The 18,826-nt window shown below is 41.3% G+C and overlaps 2 protein-coding genes across 2 annotated transcripts; both read right to left on the reverse strand.

The window, feature by feature from the left end:
- Nucleotides 1-5,392: 5,392 nt before the first annotated feature.
- On the reverse strand, nucleotides 5,393-6,295 carry LOC109166220 (F-box/kelch-repeat protein At3g23880-like). The gene is made up of 2 exons (XM_019315165.1): nucleotides 6,224-6,295; nucleotides 5,393-6,106 (listed from the first exon to the last, which is right to left on the reverse strand). The coding sequence occupies exons 1-2, from the start codon at nucleotides 6,293-6,295 to the stop codon at nucleotides 5,393-5,395; spliced, it is 786 nt and encodes a 261-aa protein (XP_019170710.1).
- A 2,591-nt stretch (nucleotides 6,296-8,886) lies between these two features.
- Nucleotides 8,887-17,689, reverse strand: LOC109166293 (uncharacterized mitochondrial protein AtMg00810-like). Its single transcript, XM_019315280.1, has 2 exons — nucleotides 17,498-17,689; nucleotides 8,887-9,246 (listed from the first exon to the last, which is right to left on the reverse strand). Exons 1-2 carry the CDS (start codon nucleotides 17,687-17,689, stop codon nucleotides 8,887-8,889), a joined length of 552 nt encoding a protein of 183 aa, XP_019170825.1.
- Nucleotides 17,690-18,826: the final 1,137 nt, after the last annotated feature.

Here is an 18,826-nt window from a genome sequence, read left to right on the forward strand (position 1 = left end):
CTTGACCACAAAGTTCTTTGGCTGGATGTCATATCCTATTTAAAACCAATTGGTGATAAGGAGGTGTACATTATTAATTTAACAACATCCCTCCATGGTAAGCCATATCTCGAATCGATTGATGGATCCCCAAGCACTTGCCACAACCTGGCCGACACCCAACAATCCCCCTTCCAGCACTTGCCACAACCTTTGAACACCAAGCCTAGTTGCACTGCATGCCAGACTCGATCCTTAGCCTTCGCGCCCATCTTCTCCCTCCCAAGACTAGACTAGCTTAGCCCTAGCTATGCCCACATCCCATCTGGAACTAGACTCGATTTTCACCTTACCATCTATTAGAACATATGACCTCGGCTATGATACCAATTGATGGATCTCAACGCAGCACTATACTTACTTCCTAGGGGTTACCCATCATGCGACTATTGTAGTCAAGCTCGCTAAACCACAGAGTCTTTAGCTAATTTGTTGTCATATCCTACTTAAAACCAATTGTTGATATGTAGGTAGACATTAATCATTTAACCACATCTCTCCATGGTAAGCCATAGCGCCACGTCTCGAATCGATTAGGGGATGAACTCGGCCAACATGGCCGACGACCAATACATAATTTATAATCAACATTATCTTTACTTAATTATGCACATTCACTTCACTAATTTTTATATTCTTACTTTCACCCACCTACCAAAACCATCAACCACCACCTACCTTCCTCAACTATCACTATTTCATATTTTCCTCTAGTATAATCGTATTCTTTTTAAGCACTATGACCTATTCATTAATTCCTACTACGAACTACGTATTTAATCCATCCCTCACTAGCAACACCCCACAACTGTTTACTTACTTAGTCACTTACTTATCGATTATTGCATATGCATTTATCGCATTCATATTTCTTTTGCTTGTTTTACAATTATGTCTCTAACTTAATCCCATCTACCTCCACACAAGGCCACAACAACCTACATAGCTACAATATTACTTTATATTTTCATCATTTGCCACTACATTTTTATTGCTTTATGAATAAAAGAATTTAATACTATTAATTTCAAATTTTATAGAATTACAAATAAACAGGCTTAACCAAATTATATAGCTATCTAATGAAAATGAAAACTTCAAATTTTTTGAGAAGTTGGAGAGAGAGAATTGTAACAAAATAGCCCAAAAGCTATTTGAAGTTTGGTAGTAGTTTATATCGGATCTCTTTCTCACTTTTAATTGTCAACAAACTTGCAAATGCAAGTGTATTAAGTAACCAAAATTTATGAAAAATAGAAAATGTATTTAATAAAATATGCTTCAAAATGAACGTGCCCATGTTTTCCTAATTTCAATTTCTTTACAAAGAAAACAATTTTTTTTTTTTTGTGATTGTTCAAACGAAAAACATAGATCTACCCTTCTAAAAAAAAAATCCAATTCTTATACTAAGCAAAGGGAATGAGACTAGAGATTACCTTCTCAATCTAAGGAGTTTCGATGATGATGGAAGAGATCGGGTTGATAGATGTATTGACACCATGTTTTTCAATCGAGAGACGAGAGTCAAACGATATTGAGGGCGAGAGAGAATATTAAAGCGAGAGGAGTCTTGAGAGAGAGGATTTTAGTGCTTAGAGAGAAGATAGGGAGATATGGTAGAGGGTAGGGGAAATGGTAAAGAGCATATAAAATGTTAGGGTTAGACAATTAGACTTGAGGAATTTTGACGGGCTGACAAAAACAAATTCCATTTAGAGAATTGGGCTTATTTGTTTTCCATTTAAAAAAAGGTTATGAGTATAAATAATTGAAATATATGAAATGGGAAGGGTTGAATAAGACAGAGGATTTTGGTGTTTGGAAAGAGAGAGTTAGAGTGGGGAAATGGTAAACAACATATAAATTGTTAGGGTTAGACATTTGGACTAGACGAAATTGGGGGGCTGACAAAAACAAAATTCATTTTGAGAAAGGGTAAAGAGTATAAATACAAGAAATATGTAAAATGGAAAGGGATGAATAAGAGAGAGGAATTTGGTGCGCTAAGAGAGAGAGAGAGAGAGAGAGAGAGAGAGAGAGAGAGAGAGAGAGAGAGGGGGGGGAGAGAGAGATGGGGAGAGAGAGAGAGAGCGAGAGAGAGAGGGGGGAGTGGGTGAGAGAGAGAGAGTGTTTGTGGGGGGGGGGGGGGTTGAGGGTGAAATTGTAATTAGCATATAAAGGGTTAGGGTTAGATATTTGGAGTTAGAGGAAATTGGGTTGGCCGACGAAGAAAAAATGTCATTCGGTTTATTTGTTTTCAATGTAGAAAAGGTAAAGAGTATAAAAAATGGTATATATATATATATATATATATATATATATATATATATATATATATATATATATATATATATATATATATAGAGAGAGAGAGAGAGAGAGAGAGAGAGAGAGAGAGAAAGAGAGACAGAGAGATCAGAGAGAAAAGTTTAAACAAATAATCCAAAAGCTATTTGAAGTTTGGTATTGATTTACATCTCTTTTTCACTTTTAATTGCCGAAAAACATGCAATTTCGGGCTTATTAAGTACGCAAAATTGAGGAAATATAAAAAATGTATTCAATAAAATATGTTTCGAAATGAAAATGTTTTCCCAATTTCAATTTCTTTAGAAAGAAAACAATTTTTTTGTAGTCTAAATGGAAAACATAGATCTACACTTTTAAAAAAAAAAAAAATTCATGCCTTATAGCTAGTAAAGGAGATGAGGCTAGAGATTACCTTCTCAATCTAAGGAGTTCGATTACAATGGAAGAGATCGGGTTGATAGATGTATAGACACCTTGTTTTTCAATCGAGAGACGAGAGTCAAAAGTGATTGAGGGCGAGAGAGAAGATTAAAATGAGATGAGACTTGATACAGAGGATTTCGGTGTTTAGAGAGGGAGAGGGAGAGGTATTGGGTGGAAATGGTAAAGAACATATAAAGGGTTAGGATTGGACATTTGGACTTGGAGAAAATTGGCAGGCCCAACGAAAACAAATTCCATTTAGAGAATTGGGTCTATTTGTTTTTCATATAGAAAATGTGAAACATGCAAATATAGGAAATGGAAATGGAGGATTAAGAGTGAGGATTTTGGTGCTTAGAGAGAGAGAGAGAGAGTTATTGTGGAGGGGGGAATGGTAACGAGCATATAAAGGGTTAGGGTTAGACATTTGGAGTTGGAGGAAATCGGCCGGGCTTACGAAAAGAAATTCCATTTAGAGAATTGGGTCTATTTTTTCCATTTAGAAATGGTAAAGTGTTAGAGTTTAGCATGTATACCCCATTTTTGTAATTGAAAATTATTATGACAATTGGTAGATTAGGACTTAGTGATTAGGATTAGGTGTTTTACAAGTTTATCCTTATTTAATTGAGAGATCTAACGGTTAAAGATCTATTATCTCAATTAAATCTCGAGGGTGAAAGGGTAATTGGATTTACAAGAAAATATCTTGTTATTAGTTATTACCCTCCCTCATTTCAGTGTATAAAAACATTTAGAAATGGTAGTTATAGAGAGATAATGAAGAATTAATTGAAGATTTCATCAATCTAATAGAATTCACAAGATATACTCTTCGGAACTCTCTCTCTCTCTCTCTCTCTCTCTCTCTCTGAAGATATCCATTGATGAACTAAGTTACATTGATCTTGAGGAAAACATTGGAGATTAAATCTTTACATGAGGGTCGTGTTCCATGTTAACTCTGGTTGAGCGATGGGTGAATCACTGAGTCAGACAGTTGGAACATGGATCTCCGATCTCCTTCGGATAGCTGAAAGTGTGGTTCTTCGAGCTCTATAGCCCATCTATGGTGTTTTGCATATTGGGTATATCACATCACTAGTGAGACATTTCTCTTACTTAGTAGCTAGTGCTTGATACGCCCCACTTCCCTGTGCATCGATAACTCGTTACTCCGAGTAATTATTTGATTGAGAAATATACTGCAATCATATGCCTAAGACAATAAAGCAGACAAATAAGTCTCAATACACACATGATTTGGGGAACTTTATGCACAAAATATGCTAAAGTATGGAGTAAAATATAGTTAAGAATGTGTTATAAATATGCGTGTAATGGAAGACGCAGTCTACAACATAATTGGAGATGAAATGCACTTTAAAATTTATAAATTTAGTCCCTTAGAAGAATTCTTGATCCAAAAAGATTCTAAGTTGATTGGGAAGAAAACAGGTAAAGAATAAGGGCTTTCTATCAACGATAACAGAGATAATTATGATCGGTGAAATCTAGAAGCTGCCACCCATCTCTCCAGAGCTGAACATGAGCAAGCCTAACAGTGGCTCCTGGACATTCTTCCATGTCAATGGTTGAAGGGAGCCACAAGCTGAAGTTACTCTGGAAGGAATAGAGAGATCAAAAGAAGTTGGTCTGAAAGGAGTAGATGTTCCAACAATTGTTCCGGAAGGAGTGGAGAAATCATAAGAAGTTGGAGCCACTATTGAAATTTTGGAGACAAAGGAGAATCTGGAAGGGGATGAGGAACCAGAAGAAGATGTTCAAATCTCATCTGAGAACGTTTTCAATGAGAGCAAATTTGGCAAGGACTCTATCAACCTGGTGACTGACTAATTGGAAGCTAAGGGTCTAAGAGAGGGGTAGAAGAACCTCATCAGTTTCCCAAGGTTGTGGATAAAGTTGCATAGGGTACTGAACCAATAAAAAGGACTAAATTAGGAAAGCACTCTATACCATAACTTAACGGGAATGTTCTTGAAGTTCCAACGGTAGAAGGTATTGGAGGAGAAAATAGTCCACTGACTATTGATTTTGTTCTAGATTTTGGTTCATATTTTAAATTTAGAACAAAATTAATAGTCAATGGACCATTTATGGTCATATCAAAAGTACGTAAATGATGAAAATTGTTAAAGATCAATAGTCATGAGACAATATATGGTCAAATTAAAAGTTTGAGAAAAAGAATTGATAAATGATGAACCATTTATCAATGGACCATTTATGGTCATATCAAAAGTACGTAAATGATGAAAATTGTTAAAGATCAATAGTCATGAGACAATATATGGTCAAATTAAAAGTTTGAGAAAAAGAATTGATAAATGTCAATAGTCAATAAATTAAAACCCCCACTCTATGGAAGAAATTTACCCCATATTCAAGTTTCAAGCTTTCCACAGTGTGTTTGTACGTTTTTTATAATCATTTCTAGGATAGCTTACCTTTTTTGCATTCACACAAATCAATAGTTCTCAACAGCGATGGCTAGTAAAATTTACTTCACAACACTAAAATACCAATAAATAACACAATAATCATTGTTGTTGTTGTTGCTGTTGGCCGCCCGGTAGCCCACTTCATCTATCATCATTTACAGACCAATCATGGCCGGGGAAACAAGGGTCTCCACGTAACTAGTTACCATATAACCAAGACCATAGGGGATATTAAAATTCTTTCCCCCTTTAGCATTAGGCCTATGGAGCTTTAGCTGATGTCCAACCATCATTAGAATATCCCCATTTTCAGAAAAATGTGCGATTGCAAGTTTAGCATTACATATAGCCATGTTTGTAGTGTTCTCGAAACCCCGGGAAACTGGATGATGAACTGGTAAGTTTGAAGTGCATACTAGTTTAGTCCAAGATTCTTCAACTCCATACTCATTCATCACCCAAACTTCCATTTGACGTTTGTGATGAAAACCTGCAAAAAGCAATCCTCTTGATTCACTTATACAAATAGCGGCCGCATGTTCATGGCTGGGTAATGCCATAGGTTTGGCAGTTTCAGTGGTTAAGTTAAAAGAAATTATATCCCAATTCCAGTCACTTTCATGTAAGTTGTTGTTGCACCAGTTGAGACTACCACTCACAAACACAGCAATTCTTGGATGAACAAACGCACTGGTAAATCCTCTTTCACTTCTTTTCCATGACCCATGCTTAAAAGTATAAACCAAGACTGCAGTCTCATCACCATTGTCATCATAATAAGCATAAACAACCTTATAGTCATCATTACACTCATCGTACACAAATCCAAAAATGCTGATGTTGCCCAACTGCCAGACATCTGGGATTGTCTTGATGTTTCCATTTTATGATGGGTTCCAAATGACTATTCTATACGGTTTAGCACGAAAGCAAAGGAGCCCATTACAAGAACCCAACAATTCCAAACCACCTTCAGGGATTAAGACCAAGCGGTCATATGTAATAAACTTGCGAAATGATGATTGCTTGTTAATCCAATTTGCGGTGCTATAAGTCATGACCTAATTATCTTTTTTCGATTGAAAATGTAGGTGCAATTTGACAAATTCTGGAGATGAGATTAAATCACGCCAAGCTTTTGAAACACACCTAAATTGCAGCAGAGACTTCACAGACAGCCTTTTAAGGATTTTTGTGATAATATCATGATTCAAATTTGGTTGTGGCATATGGCGCTTTTGCTTAGGAGTAGGGAATGACATCTTATTTGTGTGCCTTAGATTAAACTTAGCTTTTGTTATCAGAAAATAGAAATAAAAATTAATTATATATTTATACCAAACTCATATCCTTAAAAAATATGAATGTCAGTACAAAATGAATAAGAAATTTGAAATTTGAATGTAATTATTATCTAATATCATTCACATTATCCATAAGAAATTTGAATGTCAGTACAAAAGTAATAAAAGCCATACAAATTACAAAAACATTCCAATAAATATTGCTAGTGTTACATCATTGATTAATTTCAGTATGTATATTATTATAGAATTAATTTATTTTGTTTTTAACTAATTATCTATAAGTACTCAAAAAAAATTAATTATCTATGAGAATAAATGAATATTTAATTTTTAATTAACTGCTAATAAGAATTTTAAAAAATAAAATTATTCCCACGTAGCTATTTGCCACTATCTCTACTCTTTTTTTTTTTTAACAATCAAGAACTACATTCCACACCACTATCTCTACTTACTATCCCTCATCCCATTTATCACATTCTGAATATTTAATTTTTAATTAACTGCTAATAAGAATTTTAAAAAATAAAATTATTCCCACGTAGCTATTTGCCACTATCTCTACTGACTTTCCATCATCCCATCATCCAATTTATCACATTCATATTTCTTTTACTTGTTTTACTGTCATTTCTAACTTTATCCCATCTACCAAACCACAAGGCCATAACAACCTACATAGTTACAATATTACTTGATACTTTTATCAATTGTCACTACATATTTATTGCTTTATGAAGAAAAAAATTTAATGTCTATTAGTTTCATATTTTATAAATTGATAAATAAATAGATTTGAACAGATTTAATAGCTTTCTAATGAAAATGAAAACTTGAAATTTTTTTAGAAGTATATATATAAAGAGAGATATAGAGAGAAAGATAGAGATAGAGATAGATAGAGAGAGAGAGAGAATTGTATCAAAATAGCGCAAAAGCTATTTGAATTTTAGTAGTGTTTTTTTTCTCTTCCTCGTATTTAATTGGGGACGCGTTTGTAAATACGGGTGTATTAAGTATCAAAAATTTAGAAAAAATAGAAAATGTATTCAATAAAATATGTTTCAAAATAAATTTGTCCATATTTTCCCCGTTTCAATTTCTTTACAAAAAACAATATTTTTTTTGTTGGTTGTTCAAATGGACAACATACATCTACACTTGGAAAAATAAAAACAAAATAAAAAAAGAAGCAAAACAAAAAAAAAAAAAACAAAACAAAACAAAACAAAAAAAAACAAAAAACAAAACAAAAAAAAAAAATCAAGTCTTATAGCTAGCAAAGGGGATGAGACTAGAGATTACCTTCTCAATCTAAGGAGTTTCAGTGACGATTGAAGGAAACCTTGTTTTTCAATCGAGAGACGAGAGTTAAGAGATATTGAGAGCGAGAGAGAAGATTAAACTGGGAGAGGATTTTGGTGCTTAGAGAGAGAGAGGGGGAGGGGGAGGCCGGGATGGTAGATGGGGGAAATGGTAACGAGTATATAAAGGGTTAGGGTTAGAAATTTGGAGATAGAGGAAATTGGATGGGCCTACAAAAAAAAAAAATCCATTTAGACAATTCGGTCTATTTGTTTTTAATGTAGAAAAGGTATGAAGTATACAAAATGGAAATGGAAAAAATATTCCACACAAAGTAGCCTTTGGTTTACGTAATTGAGTTTGGAGGAAGAAGAATAATATCCAATAGGGAATCGAAAATCAAGATACAGAACATGAATTATATATATTCCATTGTTTTGTTCTTGGAATGAATATGTTTTAAGAATTGTATTTAGGTTTTGGTTCGTTTTAGAAATAGAAATGACGTAAGCATTCAAATTATAGAAATACCCTATATAATGATGAGAGTGTATGTAAAAGTGTTGTGTTCAGTAATAATGTCTGAGAGTACAGAGAGCGAATATATACATACTAGATAGAGTCCTAGTCTAACACGAATAATATTGTCCTTGTCTAATATGAATAATATAGTCCTAATACTCCCCCTCAAGCACAAGGTTGACTAGCCAAAACATTGAGCTTGTCACGGAGAGAATTAAAATGAAGAGACGAAAGAGACTTTGTAAAGATATCCGCTAGTTGATCCTTGGTTGAAATAAAGTGCACATCTAACCCCTTAATAGCTACTTTATCACGAACAAAATGATAGTCAATCTCAATGTGCTTCGTGTGGGCATGAAACACTGGATTGGCACATAAGTAAGTAGTAAGAAGACATAATATATTTACGTATGTTTTAATCTATTGTATGGATTATTTCTTCTTGCTTTGTAGGATTAGAATAGGTCCAATAACTACTCATAAATTGTGGTGGTTCGGTTGTATGCCTAGGCTATTTAACACCATATTCGAGGAGGAGATGCAGGAGGGATGCTGATTTCGTTTAACAGGGAAACAAGCGATGTAACCTCTGCAGATACATCAGCTAGTCCCTTGTATTCTGCTTCAGTTGAAGAACGTGCCACAGTCTGTTGCTTCTGACATACCCAAGATATAAGATTACTACCCAGGAACACAGCAAAGACACTAGTATACTTGCGATCATTTGGATCGCCAGCCCAATATGAGTCCGAATAGGTGTGAATATCCATAGATGTAGACCGAGAAATTTGCAGACCAAGATTCAGGGTGCCCTTAGCATACCGCATGACTCTTTTAAGAGAGGCCCAGTCCGTAGTAGTGGGCGCATGCTTGTGCTGACAAAGAGATTAACAGCATAAGATAAATCAGGGCGAGTTATCATAAGATACTAGAGAGCACCTGCAAGACTCCTATACTGTGTAGGATCGGTGTAACACCCCGTGTTACGACCCCTAAAACCATTTAATTAATTAATCAATAGCCCAAGAGAAATAATAAATTATAATGATTAATTAGGGAAAAAGGCCCACCATAGTCCATGGGCCCTCATATATAAACCCAACCCCTAAACCCAATCCTTAGTTCCAAAAGGAATAGAATTAGCAAGCCTATAATATTAGTTCCTAATTAGGACTCCTAAATATATAAATAGGGGACTTAAGAGGCACCTAGAACTCCCCACAAGATTAACGCTCCACCACCCCAAAAGAGCTCCAAGAATCCCCTTAGGAGAAATCAAAAAAGCAAGGAAGCTTAAAGAAAGATCCTTCATAGCTAAGGAATTAATTAAGGCTAAGAGGTAACCCATGTCTCAACAAAACCTATTTTCATAGCTATGATTCCCCCTTAGGTTTTCCCCCATATTATTGTGTATTGGCGTGATATGATGATGATTATTGATATTTGACGTGATGATCCCATGAGGGATCTTGATAATCTTGATATGGGGAGATTCTTGATGATTATATGGAGTTCTTGATGATTATGTGTTGTTTTGATAATTGTGTGATGCTCTTGATGTTTATGTGTTATTCTTACCGAATCTTGCAATTAGAAGACGAACCGTATTCTTGTTGATATAAAAGTGATTAGAACCCTAGGTTGTATCGTATGATCTTATTCTTGGATTATCGGGTGGGGAAATCGCATGTTTGGGTGTTGATTATATTTAGAAAAGCATGATAGGTTATGTGTCGTTTGTTTCTTGTATTTGATTCGTTAATTGTCTACTTGTTGTCGTTAATTGCGTTGTAAAGTGTCTAAGCATGGTTTCGGGTTCCACAACGGTTCCTGGGGCGTAAAGTGTGTGAAAAGAGTCAGTGGGGGGTAGGGGACCCGCCACCTACCCACGGCCGTGAAACACCGCCCGGCAGCGGGTAGCCGACGGGCGGGCAGCTGCCCGCCGGCGACCCGCTACCCGGAACAGTAAAAGACCGGCGGGTGGCCCCCCACCCACCGGCTACCTGCAGGAAATTATCCCACTTTGGGACCCCAGCTTCACCGTTTGATGTTCCCCCGTTCCCCGTGGTGTCCCAGCGGACCCCGTTTATCGTGCCTATGTCTAGTTTGATGTTTCGGGTACCGTTCGTAGGTTTATGAGTCTATTATATTGCATGCTAGTTGAATTGGTATCCCGTTGACCTAGGTGGAAGGAGTATGAACCCCTTAGGCCTATTCTTAGTATGTGATGGATCACGCATAGGTTTTGTTATGCGCTTTCTCCCCCTTCCCAATGTGTAATATGGGTTGCATGTGCTTGCTATGTGTTATGTGTGTGTGTTACCCCAATTCGGTTGCGATCGGATTGGTTATCCTGCGCTGCGGTTCAGAAGCTGGCTGCGGTCAGATTGATACTCTTGGGCTGCGGTCCACCGTTTGGTTGCGATCAAACGTTTCTATACGAGCTGCGGTTCGTCCTTTTTCCTAGCTGCGGTCAGATGACATTCTCTTGGGTTGCGGTCCACTGTTTGGTTGCGATCAAACACTATGATGAGCTGTGGTTCTTCGGTCGGTTGCGATCGACCCCTCCGTGTTGCGATACGGGGCAGGGTGCTGCGGGGCCGTGTCAGAGCTATATGCGCTGACCCTCATGTATGGGCATGCGATTGGTCCTGTGGCGCCAACAAAGTGTGTTATGTGCTGTGACATGGACGAGTTGTGACTACGAGTGTCTTGGGAGATGTGACTATGGGATTTATATTGGGAATTGTTCATGTTGGGTCATGATCATTGTTTATGCTTTGCCTTATCTGTTGTGAACTGCATATGCCCGTTATAACTGTTGCTTGTGTCTGGTCTTATCTGTCGAGTCATTCCCGGTTTTAAAGCTAGAGTTCGTAGGATATATCTTCATGCTCAAAATGGTTTCCGTATATCTATATATATCTCTATATGTATTGTATTTCAACGCGTTGGAGTGGGTTACCAGCATATCTCGCTGAACAGATATATTTGGCTTTCAGGCACAGAGGACTAGAGCACTGGAGCGCGCTAGAACTGGAACGTAAAAGTAGATTAGTTTCCCTTTTCGGCCTGCGCGCCATATTATGCATTGTGTTTCAATGGATATTAGTTAGACAGCCTATGCACCTGGGTTCTCTAGCCCAGGTGTGGCATAGCACCCCGTACACTTATGATATACTTTGGGATGTAATGAGATATTACCTTTATTATATAAGCTTAAAATGTCTTAAAAATCTGGGGTGTTACAGTTGGTATCAGAGCCTAAGTTTGACCCTAGGAAAAGACTCTTAAGACCGGACTTTAGGACATTAGGCTTGAACTCTAGGTACCTAGGAACATAGGACTCAGGAATCTTAAGACACGCGGTGAGATTGTGAAACCTACACCTAACTTCCCTACACTTTACCCTTCCTCATTCTAAAACCCTTCCCCACTTATCACTTCATAAGAAGTGCGTCAGACTCTAATTTAACGTTCTTATAAACACTAACCAGAAAGACGATAGCATGGCACCGAACAGAAGGCAATCTAGAACTCCAGAGCCCGCCACAGACGACCCCTTGACCCAAACCCTACGACAACTGACACAAGTCGCACAGGCACTAAGTGACGCGGCCCTTCGCAACAACAGGCCCCCACCACCTCCATCAAACGCAAACTCAGACGTCGCCCGACAAGTTTCAAATCACCGACCACCCACGTTTTCGGGAGAAGATGATCCCGCGGTCCTAGAAGAATGGATCCGAACCCTTGACAAGATTTTTGGGGTATTAGAATGCCCAGAGGAACGCCGCGTAGAGATAGCCTCGTTCTACTTCGGGCACGAGGCCGATCTCTGGTGGATCCACGAGGGACCCACTTACCAACAAGAACCGGGGTTCAATTGGGAGAACCTCAAGACACGACTACGAGAGAGATTCTACCCAACCCACGTAAAGGCATCCATGTACGAAGAGTTCCTTCATCTAAAACAAGGAACGACCACCGTCGTAGAATACCATAAACGATTCCTCGAGCTGGCACGCTTCGCACCAGAGCTAGTCCCCACCGAGGTAACCAAGATAGAGAGATTCGTGTCGGGCCTCAACTTCGAAGCTCGGAAGGCGCTAGTGGTAAGCAGGCCTCGGACCCTCAACGAAGCTTACTCCAGTGCCGCGAATCTCTATCGAATCCAACTACTCCAACGCGGAGTTCAGGAACAAATAAGAAGAAGAAACACCGGAAGTGGGGCACCGCCAGTGAAAAGAATGAGAAACGACACCGGCACAAGGACGAACAACCCGACCAACCAAAGACCGCCCCTAGGAAACAACGAAGCTAATCCAAGAAGCTTCCCTTGCCCGAGATGCAACAAAAGCCACAGGGGCAAGGATTGCGCGGGCAATCCCTGGCGATGCTTCAACTGCGGAGAGGAAGGACACAAGGCCTTCCAGTGCACTCGACCCCAAAGACCACGCCCCGCCACCGTGGGTCCACACGGGGGCACCGATCATCAAGGGAGTTACGGCGCTCCCGGGAAAGTATTTGTCATGAGCCACACTCAAGCCAACCTCGGGAACGAGGAGGACCTCGGGGAGGGAAACCCAATCCCGGAAGACGAGGACCATACGGACCCCGCAGAAGAAAACCAAGTAAACGAATACTGTCTAGGATAAGCCGTCACACCCCCTTGTAACCACCCCCCCCCCCCCCCTCTTTTGTCATAAAGACCACTTACTTAGCTTAGCTATTTCGGAATTATTATGAATAAAGATTTTTGATCAAATTCCAATTTCCACTACAAAGGTAAAACACAAGTTATACTATCAACCCAACCTTCCCTCCACTAAAGGACGAAACAAGGAAAAAGACAAAAACCACACCATCAAGAAATACTTAAATGTTATTATTAGGAATGGAACTTTCGACTTCCACTCTACAAGTTAAAGCCTCAACTGCTAGCCCATGAGTGTTTCATGAAACCTTAAGGGGATACTCCCTTGTTAAACCCCCCAAGTTCCTAAAACCCACAAAAAAAAACCCCAAATCAAAAAACCTTCTCCTCCTTTTTCCTCCCCTTCTTCTTCCCCACTCCTCTCCTTCTCTCTTCCACACAACCCCCCGGTCCACCGTAGCAACCACCCTCAAACCACTCGACGCCACCGCCGCACGAACGCCGCCGCCGTCCGACCGCCTCCCGCCAGTCCGCGCCGCTGCACCACCGCAACAGCACCCAGCCGCCCTCACCCGAAGACCGCCCGGCCACCGCCCGTTGTCTCGCTGCGCACCACCCCGAAGCCGCCTCTCTCCCTCGCCAAGGCCGTCGCCTCCCATCACCGATCCTCCACCGGAGCACCACGAATCGCCGCACGCTCGGCCACCAGGAAGGACACGCCGGAGCCCCGTCGTCTCGCCGGAAAAGTTCGCCGGAGGTTCATCGGAAGGCTGCCGGAAATTTTGCCGGAATTTCTCACCGCCAAAGAGAGATTCACGATGCCGAAAAAGCCCCTCGGAATCCGCACCCCGGAATGGAACAACGCCGATTACACCATGATCGGAGGTAAAAGTCTTGAACCCGACCAATTCTCTCCGGAATTGGTCGATATGCTTAAACACCAAGGGCTCCTAGATGCATACCTCACCATCAAAGGGGATACATACCCCGAGTTGGTGAAGGAGTTCTATCAACACCTTGTGGCCACCAAACGGGGTGAGAAGATAGAAATCGCCACCAAGGTCCGTGGCAAGGAAATTGTGCTTTCCGAAGGCCAGTTGGCTAAACTCTTGAAATTGACCACCACGGGTGTGTCTGACTATGACCGGAAGGGGTGGATTGATACCCAAACTACGGGATACAAGGACTATCTCGGGTACTTACTCGGGAAAGAGGACGGGTTCACCTCGGCCACTCGACCAAACCGAAAGTGGCTATCGGCGGAGCAAAAGATATTGGTTATGATTGTAACCGATAGCCTCTTGCCCACCAATAACAAGAGCAAGGATGTGGGGAGCTTGGAGTGCACCTTTGCGTATCTCCTAAAACATAAAATCAAGTTCAACCTGCCGGCACTCATGCTAAAGCACATAGAGTTCTGCAAGACAAACAACCGGCCTAGCCTACCCTACGGGATGATCCTAAGTTGGATCATGGAGAAAAAAGGGGGTAGACCTAAGCCACACCAAGGTCAAAACCGCCAATGGCATGGTTTTCAATGCCCAAAACCTCCGCCGCAATGACATCTACTACACCGAAGGAGGACACTATCTCACCCTCGAGGAAATTTGCCAAAAACCCGAGGAGGAACGTAGGGAATTGGTTGATCGATTGGACATCTCCAACAAAAAGCTCAAGCGAGCCATGCAAGATTGCGGAGGTACGGAGGGAAATGAGGGACAAGAGGAGGAAGACGGGCCTAACTCGTCAGTGCACCCACAGCCAGGAGGGAACCCGAGGGGACAAGACGAGGGTTCGGTCAACAAACGCATACTTGCACAGCTCGACCGGCAGAATCTAATCATGGAAGAAGGGTTCTCATCCTTGATTCGCACCACACGAGGCCGCCTTGGGCACCCGCGGTGCATCCAGTTCCAGCGCAGGAAACCGAGGTACAACCGAAAACTTCTCTATCACAACTCCATCAAAATTTCAGCCTACCCCAAGCCAAGACACACGTAAGGCCGCAACCCTAATCAGGAGGCCGAGCTACGAGGTGTCTAGGGGTGAAAGGATGGACTATAACACCGGGCTTCGGGGACGAAGCCCCTTGTAAGGGGGGGAGAGTGTAACACCCCGTGTTACGACCCCTAAAACCATTTAATTAATTAATCAATAGCCCAAGAGAAAGAATAAATTATAATGATTAATAGGGAAAAAGGCCCACCATAGTCCATGGGCCCTCATATATAAACCCAACCCCTAAACCCAATCCTTAGTTCCAAAAGGAATAGAATTAGCAAGCCTATAATATTAGTTCCTAATTATGACTCCTAAATATATAAATAGGGGACTTAAGAGGCACCTAGAACTCCCCACAAGATTAACGCCCCACCACCCCAAAAGAGCTCCAAGAATCCCCTTAGGAGAAATCAAGAAAGCAAGGAAGCTTAAAGAAAGATCCTTCATAGCCAAGGAATTAATTAAGGCTAAGAGGTAACCCATGTCTCAACAAAACCTATTTTCATAGCTATGATACCCCCTTAGGGTTTCCCCCATATTATTGTGTATTGGCGTGATATGATGATGATTATTGATGTTTGACGTGATGATCCCATGAGGGATCTTGATAATCTTGATGTGGGGAGATTTTTGATGATTATATGGAGTTCTTGATGATTATGTGTTGTTCTTGATAATTGTGTGATGCTCTTGATGTTTATGTGTTATTCTTACCGAATCTTGCAATTAGAAAACGAACCGTACTCTTGTTGATATAAAAGTGATTAGAACCCTAGGTTGTATCGTATGATCTTATTCTTGGATTATCGGGTGGGGAAATCACATGTTTGGGTGTTGATTATATTTAGAAAAGCATGATAGGTTATGTGCCGTTCGTTTCTTGTATTTGATTCGTTAATTGTCTACGTGTTGTCGTTAATTGCGTTGTAAAGTGTCTAAGCATGGTTTCGGGTTCCACAACGGTTCCTGGGGCGTAAATTGTATGAAAAGAGTCAGTGGGGGTAGGGGACCCGCCACCTACCCACGGCCGTGAAACACCGCCCGGCAGCGGGTAGCCGACGGGCGGGCAGCTGCCCGCCGGCGACCCGCTGCCCAGAACAGTAAAAGACCGGCGGGCAGCCGGCGGGTGGCCCCCCACCCACCGGCTACCCGCTGGAAATTATCCCACTTTGGGACCCCGGCTTCCCCGTTTGATGTTCCCCTGTTCCCCGTGCTGTCCCAGCGGACCCCGTTTATCGTGCCTATGTCTAGTTTGATGTTTCGGGTACCGTTCGTAGGTTTATGAGTCTATTATATTGCATGCTAGTTGAATTGGTATCCCGTTGACCTAGGTGGAAGGAGTATGAACCCCTTAGGACTATTCTTAGTATGTGATTGATCACGCATAGGTTTTGTTATGCGCTTTCTCCCCCTTCCCAATGTGTAATATGGGTTGCATGTGCTTGCTATGTGTTATGTGTGTGTGTTACCCCAATTCGGTTGCGATCGGATTGGTTATCCTAAGCTGCGGTTCAGAAGCTGGCTGCGGTCAGATTGATACTCTTAGGCTGCGGTCCACCGTTTGGTTGCGATCAAACGTTTCTATACGAGCTGCGGTTCGTCCTTTTTCCTGGATACGGTCAGATGACATTCTCTTGGGCTGCGGTCCACTGTTTGGTTGCGATCAAGCACTATGATGAGCTGCGGTTCATCGGTCGGTTGCGATGGACCCCTCCATGTTGCGATACGGGGCAGGGTGCTGCGGGGCCGTGTCAGAGCTATATGCGCTGACCCTCATGTATGGGCATGCGATTGGTCCTGTGGCGCCAACAAAGTGTGTTATGTGCTATGACATGGACGAGTTGTGACTACGAGTGTCTTGGGAGATGTGACTATGGGATTTATATTGGGGATTGTTCATGTTGGGTCATGATCATTGTTTATGCTTTGCCTTATCTGCCTTATCTGTTGTGAACTGCATATGCCCGTTATAACTGTTGCTTGTGTCTGGCCTTATCTGTCGAGTCATTCCCGGGTTTAAAGCTAGAGTTCGTAGGATATATCTTCATGCTCAAAATGGTTTCCGTATATCTATATATATCTCTATATGTATTGTATTTCAACGCGTTGGAGTGGGTTACCAGCATCTCTCGCTGAACAGATATATTTGGCTTTCAGGCACAGAGGACTAGAGCACTGGAGCGCGCTAGAACTGGAACGTAAAAGTAGATTAGTTTCCCTTTTCGGCCTGCGCGCCATATTATGCATTGTGTTTCAATGGATATTAGTTAGACAGCCTGTGCACCTGGGTTCTCTAGCCCAGGTGTGGCATAGCACCCCGTACACTTATGATATACTTTAGGATGTAATGAGATATTACCTTTATTATATAAGCTTAAAATGTCTTAAAAATCTGGGGTGTTACAATCGGCATAGGGAACAGCGACTAATTCGTCGGTGATTTTCGCAGAAGAGACGGGCGAGATTACTGGTTTGCAGTCCACCATGCCAGCACGTTTGAGGATATCCTTCATATACCGTTGTTGTGTTAAAAGCGTACCGGCTGATAACGGGACAGTTTCAATGCCCAAAAGGAAAGAAGGCACACCCATATCACGAACCTTAAACTCCAGTGCTAATTTATCAATAAGAGTAGTAACACGGTCTGAGTCAGAACCCATAATCAAAATGTCATCAACATACACCACGAAATAAAGATGAATAGTGTCACGAGAATAGATAAAAAGAGACACATCCGTCTTTTAAGGCGAGAAGCCCACAGAGACAAGAAAATCATGCAATCTTGTGAACCAAGCACGCGGAGCCTGTTTGTGCCCTTATAGAGATTTTTGAAGCAAACACATGTGATTAGTTAATGACTTGTCCTCATAACTAGGCGGTTGTCACATATAAACAGTCTCAGCTAGCTCACCATTTAAAAAGGCGTTGTGAATATCCAACTGGCGAATAGTCCACCCACGAGATACAGCTAAAGATAAGAGAATGCGTACCGTAGTGGGCTTAACCACAGGACTAAAGGTCTCAAAAAAGTGCTCTCTAGCAACCTGTTTAAAACCCTTGGCCACCAACCTAGCTTTATGACATTTTATTGAACCATCGGCCTTTAGTTTGGTTCTGAAAACCCATTTGCAACCAACAACATTCATACCTGGTTGAAACGGAACAAGACGCCACGTATGATTATGGACCAAGGCATTGAACTCTGCGTCTATCGCATCACGCCACTCAGGAAATTTGACTGCCTGAGTGTAACAGGTGGGCTTAGGCACTATGGTAGAAATAGTGGTTAAGGTGACATGTTGATGCGGACCCGAGCTACGAGTATTCATAGCTTGCGACCGAGGAGGAGGAGTGACTCGCCGAGGACGTCCACGCGGCCTGCTGCGCTGCTCAACCTGCTTGTCCGAGACAGTCCGCTCACTCGATGCGGACTGCTCGGGACCGTTATCGTCACCATCGCCAGAAGCTGAGACGGGCTCATCAGACTGCCGAACGTCATCAACAGCCGTGGCCGAGACACCACTACCTCGGCTCGTCACAATCGGTGCAGTAGCCCAAGGTTCGGAACATGGTCTTGCAACCTACGATGCAACATGAGAAACAAAGGGAAACACAGTTTCATCGAAACGCACGTAGCGATAGATAAAAACCTTGTTAGTGTTAGTGTCCAAACAACGATAGCCACGATAAGACAGAGGACAACGTAGAAATACACAGGGAGACGAACAAAACTGGAGTTTATTGCGATTATATGGACGAAGGACAGGAAAGCACAAACACCCAAACACCAGCAAGTA

The sequence above is a fragment of the Ipomoea nil genome, unplaced genomic scaffold (assembly GCF_001879475.1).
Source record: "Ipomoea nil cultivar Tokyo-kokei standard unplaced genomic scaffold, Asagao_1.1 scaffold0117, whole genome shotgun sequence".
Classification (NCBI taxonomy): domain Eukaryota; kingdom Viridiplantae; phylum Streptophyta; class Magnoliopsida; order Solanales; family Convolvulaceae; genus Ipomoea; species Ipomoea nil.

Excerpts from the sequence above, each read along its gene's own strand:
- LOC109166220 (XM_019315165.1), bottom strand. The coding sequence starts at position 6,295 with ATGACTTATAGCACCGCAAATTGGATTAACAAGCAATCATCATTTCGC. Across the intron at positions 6,107-6,223 it reads TTATTACATATGACCGCTTG|ACAATCCCAGATGTCTGGCA; the intron begins GTCTTAATCCCT and ends GGAAACATCAAG.
- LOC109166293 (XM_019315280.1), bottom strand. The coding sequence starts at position 17,689 with ATGGGTTCTGACTCAGACCGTGTTACTACTCTTATTGATAAATTAGCA. Across the intron at positions 9,247-17,497 it reads GCATGGTGGACTGCAAACCA|CACAAGCATGCGCCCACTAC; the intron begins GTAATCTCGCCC and ends TCTCTTTGTCAG.